The 23896-nt window shown below is 31.3% G+C and overlaps 4 protein-coding genes across 5 annotated transcripts; 1 reads left to right on the top strand and 3 right to left on the bottom strand.

The window, feature by feature from the left end:
- Positions 1–1968: 1968 nt before the first annotated feature.
- Positions 1969–3876, bottom strand: LOC110603952 (peroxidase 42). The gene is made up of 4 exons (XM_021741960.2): positions 3572–3876; positions 3296–3484; positions 2873–3038; positions 1969–2771 (listed from the first exon to the last, which is right to left on the bottom strand). Exons 1-4 carry the CDS (start codon positions 3800–3802, stop codon positions 2362–2364), a joined length of 996 nt encoding a protein of 331 aa, XP_021597652.1. The 5' UTR covers positions 3803–3876; the 3' UTR covers positions 1969–2361.
- Positions 3877–9168: 5292 nt separating this feature from the next.
- Positions 9169–18275, bottom strand: LOC110603645 (tRNA wybutosine-synthesizing protein 2/3/4). 2 transcript variants are annotated; one of them, XM_021741457.2, is made up of 9 exons: positions 17428–18275; positions 16108–16525; positions 14643–15803; positions 14072–14201; positions 11763–11998; positions 11255–11390; positions 10928–11004; positions 10055–10161; positions 9169–9933 (listed from the first exon to the last, which is right to left on the bottom strand). In XM_021741457.2, the coding sequence occupies exons 1-9, from the start codon at positions 18161–18163 to the stop codon at positions 9827–9829; spliced, it is 3108 nt and encodes a 1035-aa protein (XP_021597149.1). In that variant the 5' UTR covers positions 18164–18275; the 3' UTR covers positions 9169–9826. The 2 variants fall into 2 exon arrangements, with proteins under 2 accessions (XP_021597149.1, XP_021597150.1); XM_021741458.2 differs by having other exon boundaries at positions 16108–16507.
- Positions 18276–19881: 1606 nt separating this feature from the next.
- LOC110604105 (MYB-like transcription factor ETC1) lies at positions 19882–20717 on the bottom strand. Its single transcript, XM_021742203.2, has 3 exons — positions 20486–20717; positions 20306–20393; positions 19882–20228 (listed from the first exon to the last, which is right to left on the bottom strand). Exons 1-3 carry the CDS (start codon positions 20547–20549, stop codon positions 20135–20137), a joined length of 246 nt encoding a protein of 81 aa, XP_021597895.1. The 5' UTR covers positions 20550–20717; the 3' UTR covers positions 19882–20134.
- A 1344-nt stretch (positions 20718–22061) lies between these two features.
- Positions 22062–23657, top strand: LOC110603948 (ATP synthase gamma chain, chloroplastic). Its single transcript, XM_021741956.2, has one exon. The coding sequence runs from the start codon at positions 22262–22264 to the stop codon at positions 23390–23392; it is 1131 nt and encodes a 376-aa protein (XP_021597648.1). The 5' UTR covers positions 22062–22261; the 3' UTR covers positions 23393–23657.
- Positions 23658–23896: the final 239 nt, after the last annotated feature.

Genomic DNA, 23896 nt, shown 5'->3' with positions numbered 1-23896 from the left:
TACTTCAGCTTCTTATCTTAACACATATACCCATTTACAACCGATGTGGATCAATGTGAGATCCCAAAGAATCAGTCTATGGGTCTTCAAAGAGATCTCAACTCAAGACCCATATCACATCATGCACACCGGCCCTTTCTTGCTTGTTGCCTTTTTTTCAGCATATGGTCCCAGTCAGGTCAGAGCAGGATGTTATTCCTCAATACCATTTACTATCACTATCCTCTCTTTATCTTCAGCATATGGTCCCAGTCAGGTCAGAGCCCTCGTCTTCTTCATCATTCTCCTTTTCTTTTTTTCAAAGTAGAAATCGACTCACAAGTAGGAGTGGTAGAAAATTACAACAAAGCCCATGTCCTAATCCAAATTGTACAATGAGTTGGGCCAACAATGGTGTACAAAGTACATATACAAAAAGCTTCAATTTACCCACCTACCCCATAAACCACAAAAAACAAAAAACCCTAAGCCTTACCAGCCCATAGCAAAAAAGTAACAAAATAGAAATACAAATCAAGGAGTCCAAATGACAAACGGGTGGAAGAGAGGTAGAGCTCTTCGTTCAACTCTATGGCCCTTGAGAAGAGAACCAATTCAATTGAAATATAACTGAAACCAAATAAAAATCTGGGCTAGTGGAGGTCTCTGTGAACTTTAATTGAAACTGCGAGTTTAATTCCAAAGTGAACCCTTGACCATCCCTAAACCAAAATCAATTCCTCACCATCTGGTTCAAATTTGATTAAATACAAACCAAAACCGGCTGAATCTGACCGTGACCGACACCAGTTCAACATACAAGACATCTGCTTGCATAAGAGAATCTTATCTTTTCTTTTTCTGTGCCTTTGTTTATTCATATTGTCATTTTCTTTTCTTTTATTAATAGCGTTTGGTGTCTTTTCTCAGCTTAGCTACGTCGATAACGAATTTCTAACCGTTGAATTTTGTGAATAAATCTGATTAAACAATTACAAAAATCAAGTGAAAGATTCTAATCCAATAATTATGACAATTATTAAATACATAGCATAATATTACAAAATGGATTGTATTAGAAAATTTGCATAACATTCGAAGGAGGAGTGTAAATGAAGTAAATCTTTGGTGAGTTATTTAAAATTTGATTTAATAAAAATTTAATTAAATTTAATTTGATTTTTAAATAAATTAAATTTGAGCTTAATTTTTAGATTCGTTTGGTAAATGAATTAAACTTGAATTTTATAGTATTCGTGAGTTCGACTCATTTTTGAGTTCATGAACAGACTCGCGAATAAAATCATGAACACTTTTATTAAATAAACTGATATTATTATTATAAGAGAAATAAACTCAAATTCTACATATATTTTTATGAAATAAATCTAAATTTTTTAAAATTTAGCTCTATATAGTTTAATTACACTCTTAAACTTATATATTTTTGAATTATTAAGATTTAAAAGCTCATATTTGTAAGTTTATGAGCTAATTTGTATATTAGCTTATTTAACTAAAATTATTTTAAAATTAAACTTATTAATTTTAAATTAAAACTCATTATATATGTAAATAAATTGAACTATTTATAAACTATTCGAGACTAAATTTTATAAAAACTCGACTCGTTTAAGTTCGTTTGCTAAAAGAGTCAAATTTAAACTTCTTAATATTCGGTTCGAGTTCGAAATGAGTAAAACTCGAATTTGATTCGAGCTCGAAAAAATTTAAAGGAACCAAACTTAAACTCTTTGAAGTTGGACTCGACTCGGTTGGTTTACACCCTACCTTTAAAGTAAATAATTATTTAGTGTCTTTTTTTTATTTATCTTATAAAGGGAAGAATATCTCACCATATATTTTTAAGGCGTATTTAATTTTTTTATTTTTATGACTTATTTTAATAATTGAAAGACCCATTTAAATAAGTAAAGAAAAGTTTAAGTTAAAATAGAACTTTTACCTCAAATCTAAGAAGAATGTAAGTACTATTAAAAAGATTCTGTTTTTTTTTTCTTAATAAGTCACACAATTCTGCATTCATCCCATCACTTATCATAATTTCAGTCCATGCATCATACACTATCCATCCATACCATACATAAACATACATCCCATGCCCATGCCCATACCCATAACCATACCCATACCCATCACCAACTTCAACAGAAACAGAAGCAAATCCTAACTAGGCTACAAACAGTGTAAAGTAATCAACAAATTCCACTAATATCTCACCAACTCACTAGCTAGCACTAGCAAGATCACACTTCTAAAGCAAACCCATATAGAAAAAAACCATCTTATTCTTCAAATCTCACTCTTCTTCTTCATATAAACAAAAGAAGAAAAGTTGAGCTTCAAAAGTAACCAAAGCTTCTAGTGAAGCTTGTTAGCAACATTGCACTGCTTCCTGATCTCACCTTTGGTACCAGTGAGTGGGTTATTTTCAGACAGAATGGTAATAGCCTTAGCAAATTCCTTAAAGAAGTAATCTTGGCTCTTAGCCATTTTCTTCACATAAGGCTTTGTTCTCTTGTCTGTGGCTAGTTGATGATCCACAATCAACAAGCCCTTGTTGTCCAATATGTTTCTGTAGTAGTTGTTGTCTAGTATCATGGGTGTTCCACGGTCATTTCTGACGTATTGCACGGCCTTAGGGTCTGGGATTGCGTCAGGGCACTTGTAGAGCATGTGCTCAACATGGTTAGGGTTTAGCTCTGGATCAACTTCTGGGTAGAGACGATGCACCAGCTTCACACAGTGTGTTCGACCCACACTGTGAGATCCTGTGTTGAGAAAAATAATAAAAACCCAGATGGTTAATAGTTGATTAAGCCACTTGGGTTCATGTCTATTAATTTGCATGTGAGATACGTGGCATGTGTACCTAGCAAGGCGACAACTCCAGGGGTGTCGATACCCATTGCAGCAAATCTCTCAAGAACAACAGAGATGCTCTCGTTATGATCTGGCAGATATTGCTCGACCACTTCTGCTCTGCTTTTTCTTCCATCTCTTCTTCCAGTTTTTAGAGGAATGTGAGGTCCTCCTAGCTGAAATCGACAAAGCTTTTAGCTTACGTTGATTAAATCCTTAACCAGAAAGTAAGAAAAGAAAAAGAAACACCATGAATTAACAGAACGACAAGGCCAAAAAACCAAAAGAAATTAGAGTTTTAGTGGCCATAGATAAAAATTGCCACTGAAACATTTAGCAGTTGCCAGGCTAAAAGTTTTAGTGGCGAACATGCACTTTCTAGTGGCGATTTTTTTCCCAATAAAACTTCGTCACAAAAGGACGAGAGAAATACCGCAACAATGCCATCTCTAGCAGATAGTACAAGGATGTCTGCACAGGAAACAACTCCAGGACACTCCCTTTCTAGAGCTTCTTTGATCGTTTCAAGGTACCTGAAGTTCCTCAGGCCAAAGCTCCTGTCTGTTTCCTTTTCAGACAAGGTCCTCCTGGTTGAATCCAGCAGCAAGGAAGCATCGCATGACTACCCGACAAAAAAAACAAAAAAAACACATCAAGAGATAAAAAAAAAAATCTTAAGAGAGAAGAAGAGATAAAGAGAGTTTATTACCTGAACACCGCAGTCATGGAAGATGTTTCTTAGCCATGAAAATGCAGTGTTCTTGTGTCTCTTGTACAGAAGCTTAACTTGTTCTCTGATAATGTCTTCAGCTTGAGGGCACGTGTCCTTGTAGAAGTTCACAACAAGACCTGGATCTTTCTCATCTTCTGCAAAAGCTGTCCTGAGAGAAACAGCTGAAAAAGATAATAAAGCAAAGAAGAAGAGAGCTTTGGTAACCATTCTCTCACACTCGCTAAAGGCCACGGACGGTCCTTGCCTTGAAGCTCTCTTGGTTGCTTCTTTAAATAATCAAAAACGATAATAATTTATCAAATAAATAATAATAATAAAACGCAAGTTGTCATAAAAAGTTTGCTGCATTTACTGCACAAGAAATTACAAGTTTGTGTTTCTTCTTTTACACTGTAATCATATTGATAACTCTATTTAATTTTATTTTATTTTTAAAAAAATTTTAAAATTTTTTTTATTATTTAATATCTTTAAAATAATTATAATAAAAAATTATTTTTCTTAATATATAAGAAACAAAAATTATGAAAGTGACAATATTAACTTTATATAATAAATACTAACAAACAATAATAAAATAAATAATTTTGTAAGTAACACATTTTATGTTAGACTCCGTTTTTTAAGATAATTTTTTAATATTTAAATCACGACAAATAATTTTTTATTAAGACATTTTAAAAGAGAGAGTCAGTATCTATATTTTGAGTATCTTATTAAATTTTTTATATATAATTTTATTAACATATTTTACTTGTTAAAATTAAAATTAAATAATAAAAATAAATTATTTTATTAAAAAATATCTTTCATAAAAAATATTCACAAAATTATTTTTTGTAAATAAGTAAAATTTTAATAAAAAAATTTCTTTTAATAGCAACTATAAATTTATTATAAAATATTAATGATTACAATTTCGAAACAATAATATTTATGCAATAATTATATATTATTATAATAAATTTATAATAGCAATTTTTTTATTATTTTAATTTTTTTTATATATAAAGTAAAAAAAATACACACATTTATAATCTCTATTTCCGTAGAAAATTTGGAAATTAAAAGGTTTTAAATTTGTAATAAAGTTTGTGTTTTGACTTATTTTTTATAATTATATATTTATCTATATTTTTTTAATCTATATTTATCAATACTTTATAATAATTTGAAAATAAATAATAAGTTTATTTAATTTATAAAAATATGTTAAATATTGTACTAACTTAGTAATATGTGTATCCGAATAAATCTGAGAGGTTTCAGATAAAATATGTTAAATATTATATTATTTAAATTATTATAATTAATTTTTTATTATAATCTAAATTTATAATATATATAAATAAATAAAATTTGTAAATGTTATAACAAATTGAAAAACGTGAATTTGGATAACACTAGTTTTCATTAAAAATACTTTTAAAAAAATGAAAATTATTAAATTTTAATCCTTTAATTGTTTTACCATAAAATAAACATTTAATTTATGATTAATATATTTTGGATGTATGCCCAACCGTTGCAAGGAGAAAAAACCGAAAGTCATGTGAAATTAATTGAAAATGCTAAAAGGCATTTATGAATCCTAGCAACTTTTTTGATGCCAAAGAAATTCTATCCCTTTCAAAATTTTATGGTTGCATTTAATTTAATTATTAATTAAATTATAAATTTTATATATCATCTTAAATATATTTATTATTTATTGTCTAACAAAATTATCGTTATTAATAAATTTTAAAATACAATTGATAAAAATTTAAAAAATTATAGTATAATTATAATTTTTTTTTAAAATTTGAGATTTTTTTAGCTATTTTATTTAAAATTAAAATTTATAATAATTAAAATATTTGATATTATTATTATATTTATTTTAGTTCTATCAATAATTTAAGTATATCAATTTACATTAATTCAATTTCAAAATAGCACACCTCTTAAATTATTTTTTCTAAAATTTATTTTAATTAAAAAATATGATTAAGAATATGGTTAAAAATATTTTATAAAAAATAAAAAGTTATTTAAAAAAGACTTATTATAAAAATAGAATTTAATTGGCCATTAAATTAGTATATAGTGTAATTGTAATTATATTGTTAACTATATTTTTTAATTTTTCTTTTACTTTCAATTATATTATTAATCATGTATTTTTTTAAATTATAATAATATTTAGAAAAAAATAGTTTAGAAAGTAGATTAATTCAGAATTGAATTAATATAAAATATTATATTTAAATTATGAATAAAATTACAAAAATATATTATAGCAATATTATAAATTTTAATTAAAAAATAGCTAAAAAAACTCAAAATTTTAAAATATTTATAATTATGCAATAACATTTTAAGGTTTTATAATTATAATTAACTGAAATTTATTTACCTGATATGATAATGTTAAATACTGATGACAGGATATATTTAAAACAATATATAAAATTTAAAATTTAATTAATAATTAAATTAGTATAAGATATAATTATAAAAATTTAAAACATACAATTTTTATTTTAAATCTATAATTTATTTCCACTCGTAGATTTAGTTTGATAATAAATTGCATTTGCTTAAATCTGAGAGATTTCAAATTCAAATTCTCTAATTTCCGTTCTCTATTTCAAAAAAAAAAAATTTATAATTTATTCATAACAAACGAAGGTAACACATTATTTAACTAAACGAGTAAATATATATGTTATGTAAAATATATTGAATAATTTTTAATTAAATTAATTCATGTATATACATATATAATTAAAATAATAAATATGTTAATTTAATAAAAATTTTATAACAAATTAATATTTTGCAGTATGTGAAACATGAAATTTATCTCTTTGCTAAGCATATGCTATACTTTCATCATTTAAACTAATGTATAAATTAATGAACTTTAATCACACTAATAAACACATGGTCCAACCAGATTCTTACACGTGTATGCTTTGCTGTTTTCACCCTCAATTATTTTTATTCAATTACTATTTTAAAATTATTTAACATTGTGTTTTTTCTCTAGATGAACCAGCACACATGGGATATTTCTTATAATACCGTTATGGATGAAAGGTCCTCTTCATCCTCCTGGGTCCGTCTGAAGAAAGACAAAGGATTGAAAAGACAAAATGAAGCAATAAGAGGAAATACATTATCTGTAATTGCTTGTATAGAAAAAATAATGGAATTTGATTGCAATTAAAGATTGGCTAAATTGGGAAGCAACTTCAGTGGTTTTTGAGATAGGGAATTATATATAAGTCGTGCTCAACAATCTAATTAGGCAGCTGCTTAGTTTCGCAATAAATGCATTTAGGAAATTCAATAAGTTTTAAATTTAACATTCCATTGTAAGTTTTGTGGTAATAGCTCTAGAGAGCTCTCACTCTATCGCTGAGAGGGTTTTTTTTCTTAGATTTTTGGTTTTGTTTAGTTTGAATTTTATCAATTTTTCTATTTTATTTTTAAGGATTTTTTCTATTTCTTCGGACAGAGGAATACTTCTCTCCTCTCGGCGTGGGTTTTACCTCTCCTTCATCGGATGAAGAGATAAATAGTATATTAATTGTCTGTTTTGAAATGATAGCATAGCTTACAGAGGAGATTATTTTCTTTAGACTGCCATAGTTATTTTTTTTTGAGGCAAATGAAGAGGTGGTCTGACCGAGTTTTGGAGGCTATCATCTGTAAATACTAAATACACATGCTAGAAGAGGGTAAAGGAGTCGAACCATGTATTTCTGAGTGACTCTAAATGAACATTTTATAAGAAAGTAAGACTCTCTTAGTGACTAGTTACATGATAACTGATAAATCCACCCTCAATAAAATGAGGACACGTGGTTTAAAGAGTTTAAGATTGGAGAGTTGTAACAGAAATTAAGTGTATAATAATAGATTTCTTTTCGAATTAAATAATTATATTTTTAGTGGATTATTGACTCATTTAATATTTAGTGAATCAAAATCATACTATTTTTTAACAAATGCCGGCTGAAGCATGAATATTTAAAATTCATACAAACTTTCTAAAAGTTTAAGTCTTGATCTTTAGAAGTCAAGACATCAAAGAGGTTATATCTTTTTAAGCCTCTGAGCTCCTTTGATTAGGGGTTTAAGTGTTCGAACCTTCTTCAAACACTATCCAATCATAATCCGATCAGAACACTGTAGCCGGATACACATACCTTGATCTCAATGAAGTTAAGTTTTATACGTTACCAGGAAGCTAAATGGCTTGGCTTAAGCATCATCCCAAGCAAAATAGCCACCGACAGTTTAAGTTCAATATTAGCAGAAAAGAGTAATGAGTCACGCGCTTCCCCACGAGACAACCTTATCCCTTGGCCATTTCTATGGTTACATGTGAACCATCACTGCACCATCATCATCGTCCTCATCTCTGAGGTGAAATGGATTAAATTTTCAGCTGAACAGTCAACACCCCTTTGTCCTTCTTTATTCAATCTTCTTAAAGAGGCCTTGGTTTCCTACATTTGTTTTAATATTTTAATTCTCCTTTGCATTAATGGCCTCCACTTCCCTAAATAAAGGACTCACACGCTATGTCATTAAGAGGCCTAATTTTTTATTTTTTTTAAAAAAAAATTAAAATTTCATTGTCAATTTCAAAGCAATATAAATAATAATGTAAGGACACGACTGCTCTTGGAAAAATTAAAAACATAAAATTAATATTGTTATAACAAAAATATATATTTAAAAACTACTTTATTATTTAAATAAAATTTTAAAAATTATATTATAATTTACCATTAATCTATATAAATTTAATTTAATTTTTTTAATTATAATTATGATGAATTAAAAATATTTCATTTAAAATATAAATATAAATATTTTAAATCTTAAATTAATTTAAAACTTTTAGTAATTTTATAAATATTTAAATCTTATTTACTCCTAATAATCAAATGAAGAAAGGACGCCCTATTGGCATTTGGCAGATTGCTGTGAATTGAGATAATCACTTAGAGATAGGCACGGTTCAATTTGGTTTAATTCTGAATAGAAATCGTTGATTTCATTTTTTTGAATTATGAATTAGGGACTTGGAATTAGACTGTTTTAAAATCTCTTGATTTCAATTAAATTTCAATTTTGATTTAATACAACAATTAATCTTTTAAATTTTTCTCTAAAAAAGGGGAAAAAGTTTATTTAAAGTTAATACTAAATCTGATTGTTCAATCCCATCCCGATTCTAATCTGGTTCAAAAAGAGAAAAATGATCAGATTTATATTGAATTAGGCCACATATTGATCTCTGATTAGATCAAACTAGTTCCAATTTGATTCCGAGTCGGAACCAGATATGGCCAAGTAGCATTCCTGAGCAGTGGTCCATTACCCCATTGGACAAAGAACTTCAACTCAGGATATGGACCACCAACATTCGCAAGATACTGACAGGACATTGAGAATGTTTATCAACTTCCCCAACTCATTTTTACAAGCTTGAAGATGTCGCCAAATGATTGATGATACAGCCATTTGCTGGCGAGAAACATGCCAATGATAATACATACAACAGTTAAATATTGATCAATAATCATAGTAAAATTTACTAAAATCAATAATTACAATAAAACCGTTATACAATAGTGCTGTGTGTTTTCAGTATGCTATGAACTCCTTTTCCCTAGTTCTCTTCCCAAATAAAAGGAAGCATCTAAGGTCCAATTCGTCTTCACATGGCCATCACCCTAGGAAGTGCAGGTAATGATGATTGCTCCACCAAAGATAAAAGTGTAAGCAATCCTCAATAGTGCACTAAAGAAAAAAGATCATGTTGGACAATACTAGCAGTTCTAATAGATTTTAACTTTTTCAGTAGTTGTTAAATAAGATTAAGGAAGATGGTTTTTCATGAACTACATACTATTTAATCACTCTAGATACTGTTTCAACTAGGTCAAAACATTTAATACTACCTTAAAAACTATTGTCGAAATCTAAGAACAAGCAACAAATTCAATTGTCTCCCCAATGTTTTAAAACTTCCATCAAATCATAGAATGTACAACAATTGCTTTTAAGTGGTCCAACAAATTCCACCGTGTCTTCCATTAAAATTGTGGGCTTCACATGCAGTTTTTGTAATGAAATCATGGAGGTTGATATGTGACTTGCTCAAACCCATCAGTGCTTTCACATTTTGCTAGGATGCTTAAATTGTTACCTTGAAAATGAAGTGCACTATCTTTGAATTTGTCTGCACCTCACATCTGCAACAAGGTGGCGTATGTGTGGGGCATACCATTTTACCCTTTCCACATGCTCTATTGATACCTCCCAGCACAGGCCTGCAAACAAATGCAACCTCAGGAAAGTAAATTTTGATGGATGTCCTTTAGCGTTATCGGTTTTAAGCAAACTAGAATAATGCCTGACCATGCATTGCCCTGCAAGTCAAGTAGATCATACCTTCAGATCTAGCAATTTCATCTATTGATCTCAAAACATGTTCAGTCCATGAGCTCTCCTCTGAGTCCTTCACATTTCCATGGACATGCAGCATCCCACCCTCCATCCTGGAGTAGCACTATCGTTAAAACAACACAACAAAAACACAGGCAGAGAGAGAGCACAAAACACACACAAGAAAACGAGCAAATTATATTACAAGCAATACTGCATCCACAAGAAGAAAACTACTCTTAATAGAAACAATATCCTGAGAGGATGATGGATGGATGGTTACACTGTTCAACATGCTTCAGAAGCATGATGAGTTCGATTCTTGTTTGTTGGTTTTTTCACTTCTAGAGGTGATATATAGCATCAATGATTTAAGAATGTCATGAGTACTTGCACAAGGTGCAAGTGTAAGGAAGGAATGTGATATCCTTCACCAAACAGCACCTCAAATATTCACATTGAAACATAATTGATGTACTTCTGAAGCCCCTTTTTCATAGGTCGCAGCAATTAGAGAATCAAAATTTTTAAGGAAGAGAACAATATGCAAAGAGCCTAAAATATGCAAAAAGCCTAAAACATGAGTTCAGAATATTCCCAATTCAACATCAGGCTTTCAGTCCACTCAAACTTTGTAAGATCATCATCTCCTCACTTCCATTGCAGTGATTAATGCAAAATAATGGCAAAAAGAAGACAGATAAATCCTAGACACTTTGCACGCCACATGTGCTATGTACAATTTTCAGGTCCATCTGAGGGCAATGAGTTTTGTTTCAATTTGAAGACTTCCACTTCTAAGAGACAATGGATGAGCTCTATTGCTCTAACAATCCAAGAGTGTTACATATATAATGCAAAATTTTAGCAAGACATTACCTCAATGCTCTAACAGCAGTTACCCAACTGCCCTCACTTGATGGAAGAAGACCAAGACAAACTCGATTAGCAACTCCCTGCCATTAAGCAATTCAGCTACAATCAGTTCAGCATGATGTTATTGTGAGTACCATGAGGCTTATCATCTAATACTGACTTTAAAATCCAAAACAGCACAATAATCAGCATACAGTGAGGCCAGAAACTTATCAGCATATGATAGCCATGAATATAATGAAGCCTGCAGCTTCTATAATATTTTGTGTACATGAGCAGCTGAAGACATTTGCATTTAAAATATTAAGGATAAACCTATGTTCAACATACTTTAGGGGCTATTATGCGGTTATCTCCTTCAAGCACAATACATCGACCTGAGACAAAATTTGCTTCAAGATTGCGTTTAAGCGCCTCAACAGCATGGGGATTCCATTCACAAGCATAAACCAGCTTTGCTCCAGCTCTAATTGACCGATCATTGTCATTCAAATAAAACACAAAAAAGAAGTAAATTAATGCTGAGTGAGCTAGCAGTTATTTGGAATTCAAGTAACAATGAGAAATTGAGTGTGATCAAAGTCAAACAATGAATTCACTTGTAGGATGCGCAACATCCCATGGAAACCTCTATTCATAGGTTAAAATTAGGAGTCAAGAGGACAATGAATATTATTTTCTCAAACTAATTCTTCTCTAGAAAACATCAAAAACAATAAAAGATAAAACAGCTAAACTCGAGAAATGATCATATTCTTCTCCAGAGATAAATGTTCCTAATGTAATTGAACTTTTAGATATAAAGGATGAAGCCAAGACAATAATAACTAAAATATACCTAACAAGGAATGGCAACACAAAGTATCCAATTCCAGCAAATAAATCCACTATAACCTCATCTTGACAGTTCAAATGTGCCATTCGAAGCTTCTCAGAGAGATTGCCCCAGGAAAACATACACTTGGTAGCATCAAAAGAATAGGTAATTCCATTCTCCCGGTGATCAACCCAGCCATTATCTCCCACCAGAATCTCCAAAGTACTGTCCCTTGTCCCAGTTGGTGCAACTCGGCCCTGAAATAGTGCCAAATTCTTGAAATGAATATGCAAATAAACAGAGAGTATCAAACTTCTCAGAGCAGAAGAGACTTTTTCTCAAGTAAAATTCTGGATAATTTTGCATAAATGACAAAGCCTCAAATGTTTCATTAATAATTTGCTAATCTATATGTGGGTGTGTGTGGGTGTGTGTGTGTGTGTATATATATATATATAAAGTTGGGGTCTAAATTAAGCTATGGACAGATGGACAAGTGGCATGTTGAAGTTTATGCACTTATACCAAGTGGCACATCTGAAGAACATATGTATTTGTGCCAAGTGGCATACTTAATATATTTTATTTTTATTTTTAAGTTATATTTTCATATTTAATTTAATAATGATACTAATTAATATGTCCATAATAAATGCAATTTATTATCTTTATTAGTACAATTTGTATATGATTTTTAAATTTCCTACCATTACTATTAATGTGACTTTATAATTTTCTATAACATTTTTAATATAATCTATTAATTTATAATTAAGAAAATCTAAAACTAAAAACTAACTATATCTTTAAAATAATTAATACATATCTATCTTTCTACTATAAAATGTGAGAAATGATATATTTAAACTTGTAATACGTCTTTTCAATTATATTTCTATTATTAGTAAATAATAAATTTATCTATATATACATATAATTGGACTCTAAAATAGATTGATGAGAGATTGACAAGTGTCATTGTATTGCCAAGTGTCACTATATTGCCAAATGACAGCCGATTTTTTAGCTAATTGGCATGAAAGAATTGCTTTTCACCATTTTTTTCCAACTTCAAGGTTTATACGTTACTCTTTCAGCACCCTTCAGATTCCAAATGTATTTTTCTTTTCAGTTTTTTCTCTTTAATTTTCTTATTCTCTCAATTAACGATCTACATGCTCTCACCCGTTTCATAGCTGCTATGTGCCTAGAAATTTTGTATATAAAGGACAAAAGTTATCACTTAATTGATATCTTTACTATATAATGGAAGTTGTTTTTGTTGATGAAGAATTGGAAAAGGAGTTGTATAAATCAAAGCATAGAAAATAGTATTGGCCGCTATGAACATTCAAGCATACTCACCATGTACGCCCACAACATGTTTGATAAAATCCTTGAAAGATTTTTAGCACTGAAGTAAAGTGAATAAATAGTAAGTCTTGATGCTTTTCCTCATCTTCCTAGATATTCTGCAGTTTGTCTTTGTCTTTTTGTTTTCCTATTCTTTTCTTCTCTTTTTAATTTCCTGGAACTAATATTTTTATTTTTTTCATACAAGTTGTGCATATCTGATCCATCTCTATTTTTATCTTAATGCTACATAGTTATGTTAGCCACATTTTATATAGTAGAGGCTAAAGCTAGAGTTTTTTTATTATTTAAATACTTGATTTTGAATAACTGTAATGAAAGTTTAAACATTGATTTTCATGTGACTTCCATGTCCTCTTCAAATTATGATCAAACGTTAGGTTGCAGCAGATTTGTTGTAAGGTGGAGACCTGCCTATCACTTTTAATGTACTTGATCATTGGAGCATATAAATATGTCAACGGACTCGATTCTATGAGAATTACAATTGTCATGATTATTTTTGAAATACTGTAGAAAATATAATATTTAGCAGCCATGAAAATATAATATACTAAAGGTTGTAACTAGTGAGGAGGGGCAATATACATGAGGGGAGTAAAAAAACCGAGAGAGAGAGAGAGAGAGAGTACAAGGATTAAAAAATACTATTTAGAATATATGGATCAAGTACAAGGATGCTGGAATTGCCAAACTTTAAGCACAAAATTTACAATAGTGCTAACTTGTTGATATGGCACTTGTCATTCACTTCTCACTTGCATACAATTCTAGGACATGCCTATCCTAAAAGTGCATACATATATATGTATATATGTCCAATAACAGCAATACGAGGACCATTTACAGTTATCAATATTGAGATCAGTCTGCTACAAGAAGCAATACAAAATAGTTTAACAAATAGATAAACAAGAGCAGTTCCAGTTTAGAAATAATTCATATATATAACTTACTTTGCGAGCCAAACGCTGAGAGTTAAGTGATCTGGCAATAATAGGCCAGAGCTCCTCTCCAATTAAGTCCCATGTCGGGTCCTTGAAAGATGATACTGGAAGCACAACAATATCCCCCAGTCGCTCCCATCTGACAGTAGACATAAGCTCCACTTAGTCATGCCATAGAACATGTTAAGAATTCATAATGAAAACTATAAAATTAGAATAAAAGTTCACGCAGTTCCCATGTTGAGTGGATCATTTTGGCTAAAACCATCATGACGCCACTCTAATTGTCAAGTTTTGTCTTGAACCCCTTCTTCCCATCAATATCTTATTTTTCGAGTATTATTGGAGGGTCTCAATTGAATACAAATAGAAATGACTAAGCTCCAGTGTCAAAATAGGAACACAGGGACTCAATGCAATACAATCATGCAGGGGCTTAATGCACAAAACTTGACAAGTAGAGGTGCCTCATGATGGTTTTAGCCGCTCATCTCTAGTGAAGTTTATATTTATGACTTTGAGGAGAAAAAATGGACCTCACCAATAAGGCACCAAACAAGCAAACTTTGGAATAACTAACCTAGTGGGTAACTTCCCTAACAGCTCTGATGATATGCCTTTACATTTGATGAAAGAAGCTACAGATTCTTTCATTATTTGCAAGGGAGATTTGGCGGTTCTTCTGACTTCAACAGCCTCATCTGCCAACACAGTAGCACCCCATTCCTTAAGGAGAACCATGGTTGTTGAGCAAGAAACCTCATTTGATAAAAGCCTGTCCCCTGTAATATTATTTTGCCCTTCAACTACACCTCCATATTGGTGCTGAATTTTAGAAAACATGGCATAGAATTTTTCAGTGATAGGGAAACAAATGTGCAATTCATCTTTCTCTGAACGAACCTTCCTTGCAAGATCTAACCATCCAAATTTCTTCAACATGTCTTTCCCCAATTTTGCATATTTCTTTTCAAGTTTTAGCACCCAAAATGAAGAAACCAGTGGACATTGTTTAGCCCCAAAGTCAAACCTACAACTATATGTCGAAATTTCTGCATTTCCAACTTGAGGGCCTTGAATATTGACATTTTTCTCTCCTCTTGCCCCATCATATACGTCAGTAACATGTTTTTCTCCAATATCTAGAGATACAATTTTGTCTTCCAAAGATGCCAATGGAAGCAAGCTCATTTTTAATGGTTCACTGAACTTTGTTCCAAATGCATAGCAGGCTGCCCCACCGCCAATGACCACGAGATCATCACCCACAATATTGGTTGTACTGCGCACAAGCAATTCTTTGCCAATATTATCAAGAGTCACATGCCTCCACTCATGAATTCGTAGATCTAGTAATGCCAACTCTTTGGAATGTTCTCTAATAGGACAACCGCCAATAATTCCAATAAAATTATTGTAAACAAACATTGAATGGGAAAATCTCGCATGTGGGCTTCCTCCAGATGTCTTTTCCTTCTTCCAGATATGTGTTTGAACATCAAAACTATATAAATCTCCCAGAGCTTTTTCTCCATTGTACCCTCCAAACATGAATAACTTAGAACCATATGCCACCATTGAGTGAGAATGACGGGCACATGGCTGTTCCCCGCCAACTAATACCTCTTCCCACTGCAAATTTCCAGTGTTCAGGACATGCATGGATGAAAATATTGTATCATTGTTAAGTCCACCGAATACATATATGTTAGAGCCAACAACTGCCGCTGCATGCCTGTGCCTGTGTAATACACAGGACAAAGAAACAATAAATTGTTTTTCTAGGAAGAAACACTTGATACTAGGATCTTAGGGAACCATAACAAAGGATCTTAGAAATGATGATTGATTAAGGCAGGTGAAAAATTCTTTAAGGTAAAATGAGATATCAATCTTTTTTCCCATTGATTTCTGGTGTACTCTTCAAGTCTTTTATTTTTTTTTTTTTCATAGAACTTACAATTCTGATATTTATCATAAAAAAGCAAACAAAGAGATTAAAAGTTGAATTCACAATAGACATATAAATGCCATCAAGTGATTACCTAGGAAGGAAAACACTGCCAGTACATTCAGATAACCTCCATTCATTACTAGCAGTATTAAGAATCCATACATCACCCAAAATGTTCAAGGGATCAGACCTGCCTCCAATGACAAATAAAAAGTCACCAACCAAAGAAGCTGTGTGACTCAATCGTGGAGATGGAGCACCCACAGCATTAATTGCCTTCAACATTCCATTTAATGGATCAAGCAGCAAAGTATCATTTCTTCGTGCATGCCTTCCCATGCCTCCAAAACCACCAAATAAAAGAATATCCTTGCTCTTTTTGCCATCCAATGTACAAGCAGAGTGACCCCACAGGAAAAGTCTCTCCAAAGGTTCACCAACAATTACCATTTGAACAATAGATAAACAGCAACCAGAAACTCCTACCTGTCCTGCCAATGATTCAAAGACTAAAACTTGTGTCACATCAAAAGGAAAGGTCTCCTGCAACCAAACATATATTAGTTTGTAGCAGGCACTTTCAGACTAGCCACAAATACACAATATGGCAAAATAAACATTTCTTGACATTCCCAAGCAGTAGTAATTTCATTAGTACTCTCTTTGTCCCATAAAAATGGGACCTACTTCTATCTTCACATAGTTTAAGAAAATATAGGCAGTATAGTTAAACATAAATTTTGTTTAATCTTTTTGAAAATACCATCCAAATACGTTGCTGCATTAAAATTCAAATATTCTTGAAACTAATGATTTTAAATTCTCGATGCATATAAGTAAACCAATAAATAAACTACCATTTGTAAAGAGAAAATGGCCTATACTTTGGGACGTGTGAAAAAAAAAGTGAGTATTTTCTTTGACACAGAAGAAGCAGATGGTATCATTATGGTGTGTCTGCGGGTGCCCTTAATTAAGAGTTGCAGCCAATGTTAGGTCAACCTTATTCACAGACAATATTTTAGAAAAGCTAATTACCCTGATAAAGAGCCACTCATTATTCAATCTCTGAATGCCAACTTATTTCAGCAACATAAAGCCTCATTCACATAAGAACACACTCAAGGCATCTCAAAATTTCACCTCAAAGCATAATCCCTGCCAATTTTAATTTCTTAATTTCGTTATGTTCCAAAAGCACCCGTAATCTTTTAACAACAAAAGGAACAAAAGATTCAAAATTACATACCCAGATGAGATTATGATGACCAAAATAATACACAAGTGGTCAGGGTTACGCTTGTTTGTTCGGAACCTTAACCAAACTCAGTGCAACCAAGAACAACTTAAATAATTATTATATATATGCTCAAACACACTTGATATAAAACTACATAATCAGCTAAATTACCTATATGGGCATCCTCATTTGCACTCTCCAATTTATCACTATCGGCATCCCCATCTTGTACATCATCGAACCTATGAAAACCATTCTCCGAAACATTGGAACCCACGAATCCATTTTCCGTCAAAGCTCTCAGAAAACTCTGGGTTCTCTTTCGGTTAACTTCCATTTTCTCATTAGCTATCTCCACGAGAAACCTCACATATTCGGGCGATACCAGAAGCTTATCAGTGTCACCCAGTGGCACCTCCATTCTTATTGAACACCGGATACCTACAATCACTCTCTTCTTATTAGCACTAGTAATCCCAGATTCCCTGAACCCGGAAGATATCGCCAAAGAAACTAAAAACTGAGCAGCTTCAATATCTCTACACTCAACAGCAACAATCAAAGGCTCAAACCGGAAAACCAGCTCGGATGATTGAGTTGGTGAGTGGGTGGGGAAGAGGAGGGAGAGGACCGAATCGGGATTTGCGGGGTCATGGGTGATGAAGAGCCAAGAGCCTCCACGTGCCTTCTTCTTACTGGGAGGGGTGGGTGTAAGGTTGGTGGATTTGGGTTGGGCGAGGATGGAGATGCGGCCGGAGCAAGAGCTGGTGGTGAAATAAGAAGGGTGGGAATTGAGAGAGTTGAGAAGTGGGATTATGGGTGCGTCTAAGGTCCCTTTAGGCGATTTATCAGTTTCGGATGAACCCAGTGACGAAAGCATCGCTGCTTTTCTCTTCTCGAACTCCATGTCTTTTATCCTTCCGTGTGATACTCTGTTACAGAGTAAAACCCTGTGCAAGGCAAATAGAGACTACAAGGTAGGGATCGAAAAGAAAGAAAGGGTTTTAGCCTTTTAGGAGTAAGCTGAAGAACTGGCTCTCGTTTTTTTTTTTATTCAGGGAGAATTAATTAATTTAAAGCACGTTTTAATTTATTTTCAAAATTTGAGAATCAATGAATTTTTTTATATTATAAAAATTAAATAAATAATTTTTTTATAATAATAAATAAATAATATTTTATAAATTAATTTAAAAAATATAAATTTAATTAATGAAAATTTTTTTCCAAATTTGTAATGTTTATAATGAAAAATAATTATTCCATAGAATATATAATAAAAAATAATATTTATAGTTTTTAATTTTAGCTTTTTTTATTTTAAATTTTTTTTTATTAAGTAGTAAGAAAATGAACACTATTAAATAAATAATTTTTTTATTTTTTATAAAATAAAAGAAAATAACAATCATAAGAAATTCGTCTTCTTTAAATATTCTTTTCATTTTATAATTTTTATTTATTTTATTTTTTTATAGATATTAAAAATATTTTTTATTAATTTTTTAATTATATTTATTTTAAATATATTATATTTTTAAAAAAAATTTAAAAATAAAATTATAATAATTAATTTATATATTATTATAGTTTAGAAAAGAATTTTGAGAATTATAATTTTAATTTAATTTAATAAATTTATAATTTTAAGTGATTAAGAAAAATTAGAGAAATAGAAAATAATTATTATCCAAAAAATAAAAAATAGCAGATGTAATTACATCGTTGTGGAAAAAGTCCACATCCTTATTTTGTAAATTGTCATATTCATACAAAATTTAAAATTTTAGTTACGTAACTGCACGGAATTTCCATCCTTATCTTATCAATTATCACCTACCATTTTCAATTAGTAATGAAAACACTCTCATCCATTTAAATAAGTTCCAATAATTTGAAAATAAATTAAATTGTAAATGAGTTATTTAAGATTTTAATTTAATAAAAATTTAATTAGATTCAATTTAATTTTTAAATAGATTAAAATTAAAATTAAAATTTATATTTATTTAATAAATAAATTAAAATTAAATTTATTTAACTGTTAAAATTTGTGAGTTTGATTTATTTTTAATTTATAAATATATTTACGAATAGATTCGTGAACAGTTGCATTAACCAGATTGAAATTAATATTATAAGAGAATTAAATTAAATTTTATATATACTCTTATACTTTAAATTTAAATTTTTTTAAAGTTTAATTTTATAATTTAATTACATCATTAAAACTTATAAATATTTAAATTATTAAAATTTAAAAGTTTATTGTTTATTTTATTTAATTATTTATAAAATTATTTTTAAGGGTATTTTAATATTTTATAAATAATTACTAGACATCAATGAAAAATCAAACAAGGTGATATTTAGTTTGATGAAATTAAAATATAAAGATTAAGTTTTAAAAACCAATTATATTTGATATTTTTATTTTTAAAAAAATTCCTTAAATAACAATAAGACACTAGAATGATAAAATTATTTTTATAAACTAATTATCTTAATAGCAATTTTAAATATTTTTTTAAAATTACATATAACAGTTGTATCTTGCTTGGCAAATATTTAGAAATTTAAATGAAAAAGACAATGCAGGACAAGAGTTTCAGACAACTAACAAAATTGTCAATGGTTTGTAGAAATTAAGGTAGTAATGTTCAAATAACTCCACAACCAAAATGAAGAAACTACTTGAATAATTCAACATCTTCAAATCTAAAACTAAACCCCACTCTGTGGTGGAGTCATGAACAAGTACATCAACCGATTAATTAATAAGTTTGAGAGAGCTTAAAGAGATCCATCTTAAACAGTTTCAGACAAAAACAAAAACCCATTAGTTTAATTATCCAAATTTGTCTGCTTTATTGAAATTTCATCTTTCACTTGATGAACTGTATTTTGAAGTCCAGTACTTTTCTATCTCTTCTGCTGTTCTTCCTGGTATTCTCCCAGCAATTAGTGACCACCTAGAAGAGGAAATCTTAATTAAGAAGAAATTAAAAACAAAACAAAACAAAATTAGACACACAGAGACAAAACAAACCTTTCTCCAACCAAACTGAACATTCTAGCAATGAGACTCTCCTCATCTTCAGAGAACTCAGGCCTAGAATCTTGACTTTTTACACCTTCTGATGATGAAATAAAAACAACCCAGTCCTCATCAATAAAAAAAAAACAAAAACAAAGCAAAAGGAATGGAGAATATTAGAAGTATTGTCACCTTTAGAATCCTGAGTACTAGTAGTTTCATTTGAGGTGTAATCTACTGAGTCAGCCATAGACATGTCTGATTCTTACAAGCCGAGGTCTAAGCAGTAGATGGGTATTTAAAAAAGATTCATTATCTGGTGGTTGAGAAATTTAGACTGGTAGTTCTTGGATTGGATGAGTGGTTGAGACGCCGTTATATAGTTTGTTGAGTTGGCTTCTTGTGTATCCAATTACCAATGGAGTCTGCCAAGCTGGTCTCTTTAAATCTTTTACTTAAAGATTTCTACGCCTTTGGGAGACTTCTTGATCCCATTTCAAGCCTATATTGTTATTGTGTAGTGGACTTAGGTTGAGTTCTTTTTATAATAAAAATTATTTATTTTTTCTTAAAAAAATCTCAAATAAATATTTTATTGTTAAAACATAGTGAGATTTTTTATATATGCTTTTTTTTTTGTTCAATAGATATTTTGGGAGGGGGAAGGGCATTATGTTGAGTATTTGCTATTGAAAGAAAAAAAATCATTAAATAAATTAATTTAAATGAAATTAAAGATATTTCATAAATAAATCTTACTCTGTATTATTTGTATTTGAACTTAGGATGTTGGAATATATATTTCAATCCAATATATTTTTGGGATTTTGAATTTTCTCCTTTCAAATTTTGAGTTCCGTCCCTTCTTGGTAGGGCTGCCATACTACTAATTCAATGCAAAATAAATTCTCAGAGAAGCAATGAATTCTCTAATAAACTTTATCAAATCTGAATTAGGATTCGTAGGTAAATGAAATACTAACATTTCTATTCTATGGAAATCAATGGATCTTGCAGAGCTTCTGAAAGATGCATCACAGATAAATGGGAATTGTAAAAATGGGAAGATTGATGAGGCATTTGCTTTGTCTACAGAAATGAGAAAATGCAAGAATTTTGGCAAGCCATGTTACTTGTGCATATACCTGTGTCAGTCTCAAATTTGGGTTGAGTTTACTAGTACCGCATTGGCTTGAGATGAGTTTACTAGTGTCGCACGGATATTTTAGTTGGGGTAAAGTATTCTATCCGTGACCCTTGAAACACATCAATAAACTTTTTATGCAAGTTTTGTTGCATTCCACAATCAAATAAAATACTAATACTTTTATTGAATAATATAAAAAATAAGTATGTCTCTGAAGAATTAAATAGGAAATAGTCTCCGTTCATTTGAACCTGAGATAGAAGCAACGGTTACATTATTTTGCGAATTGCTTAATAAAATTAATAGAAACAGTCTAGTATTGTAAGTTATAATCAAATTTTTAAAAGAATTTCAATAATTTTATTTAATTAAAATCTAATCTAACTGAGATCGAAATTGAAGAATGCATTATAGCTTGATTCCAGTCCTCTAAATTATTGAATGAAAATGATCAATTATGGCTCAGAATCTACTCGGATCAAGAAAGCATCTTAGTCGCATAGCCGCAGCACAATGTGTGGAGCCTATCAGGTGATCACAGATGCAGTACTCCAATGAGATATTGCCACATCAGCTTAAACATGGACAATAATGCTCTAGTAAATGAATCAAATTCATGTCCCAAGCAATCTCCAACGGTCAAAATCCTTATCCCAAAACCTCATCCTTTCCCTCCTCTTCTCTCCACTCATTTCCCCTCTCTTTTCATCCATACCATAAACCATTAACCAGAAAAAAAGATAAGGCACTCGCAAGAACAGCAGCCAGATCTCTCTTCTCTTTGATCTCTGGCTTGAGCTACAGGAAATTTCATTACCACCATGTCTTGCTCGAATCTGACAATGTGGATGTCCTCAAAACCATCTCTTTCCGACACCTCTTCACTATCTTTTTGCTCTTCTCTCAACCCTTTTCAGCTTCCTACTCACACTTCATCCAGCAGCAACACCCCAAGATCCTCTTCTGTAACCCCAATTCACTGTGGTCTCCGTGAGCTTCGAAGTCGTATAGATTCAGTGAAGAATACACAGAAGATCACCGAAGCCATGAAGCTTGTCGCTGCTGCAAAGGTGAGGAGAGCACAAGAAGCTGTTGTTAATGGTAGGCCTTTCTCTGAAACTCTTGTAGAAGTTCTTTACAACATTAATGAACAGCTCCAAACTGAGGACATAGATGCGCCTCTCACCAAAATTAGGCCAGTCAAGAAAGTCGCTCTAGTTGTTTGTACTGGTGATAGAGGTCTTTGTGGAGGTTTCAACAACAATATTATAAAAAAAGCAGAAGCTAGAATTGCAGAATTGAAGGGGCTTGGACTTGATTACACAGTCATTAGCGTTGGAAAGAAGGGTAACTCTTATTTTGTAAGGCGGCCTTATATTCCAGTTGATAGGTTCCTTGAGGGAACCACTCTGCCTACAGCTAAAGAGGCTCAAGCAATAGCAGATGATGTATTTTCACTCTTTGTTAGTGAAGAAGTTGACAAGGTGGAGCTTTTATACACGAAATTTGTGTCACTGGTTAAGTCTGATCCCGTTATACATACCTTGCTTCCACTTTCACCAAAGGGAGAGATTTGTGACATTAATGGGAACTGTGTTGATGCTGCCGAAGATGAATTCTTCAGGTTGACAACAAGAGAAGGGAAATTAACTGTAGAGAGAGATGTTGTTAGGACTCAAACGGCAGATTTCTCTGCAATTTTGCAGTTTGAGCAGGACCCAGTTCAGATTCTTGATGCCTTATTACCTCTATATTTGAATAGTCAGATTTTGAAGGCATTGCAGGAATCACTAGCCAGTGAGCTTGCAGCTAGGATGAGTGCTATGAGCAATGCAACTGATAATGCAGTCGAATTGAAGAAGAACCTTTCCATTGTTTACAACAGGCAGCGCCAGGCAAAAATTACTGGAGAGATATTGGAGATTGTTGCAGGTGCTGATGCATTAGTCTAGGAATCTGTGGTTGCACAATTCTGATTCTCTCTGGGTAAATTCATGGGTATCCTATTATTCATTCAAATATGCTTGTCTTAATAACGGTTATGAGATAGGACATATTTTTTTCTTCCATTGTAATTCTCAAACTGCTCATAAAACACTCAACCCTGAGAACTGCAATGTAAAATTGAGCATTCTCCTTATCTTTGTACCTCAGCTTTTTCCCCTGATATATAATACTACTTGTATTGCCTGATTATATGTAAGTGATCTTTGTCAACTACTTGTATTGATTCTCCTCTTCAAGATTGTAGTTACTTCCAGACACTGTGTAAACCACACCAATGAGAGTTGCTTTAGCAAATTGGTATGCAGAAGCCATCATGTGCTGGTTCTTGTTCTTTCCAGTGTTTAATTATTAACTAAAATGGCAATCAAAATTCTCAATCAAACGTACGACTCTATCTCATTCACTGAAACTAACATACCCAACTAGTAGCATTCTCTGCGTCAAATCAT

Source organism: Manihot esculenta, chromosome 16, assembly GCF_001659605.2.
Source record: "Manihot esculenta cultivar AM560-2 chromosome 16, M.esculenta_v8, whole genome shotgun sequence".
Taxonomy (NCBI): domain Eukaryota; kingdom Viridiplantae; phylum Streptophyta; class Magnoliopsida; order Malpighiales; family Euphorbiaceae; genus Manihot; species Manihot esculenta.
This window is presented reverse-complemented; position numbering and strand designations above follow the sequence as displayed.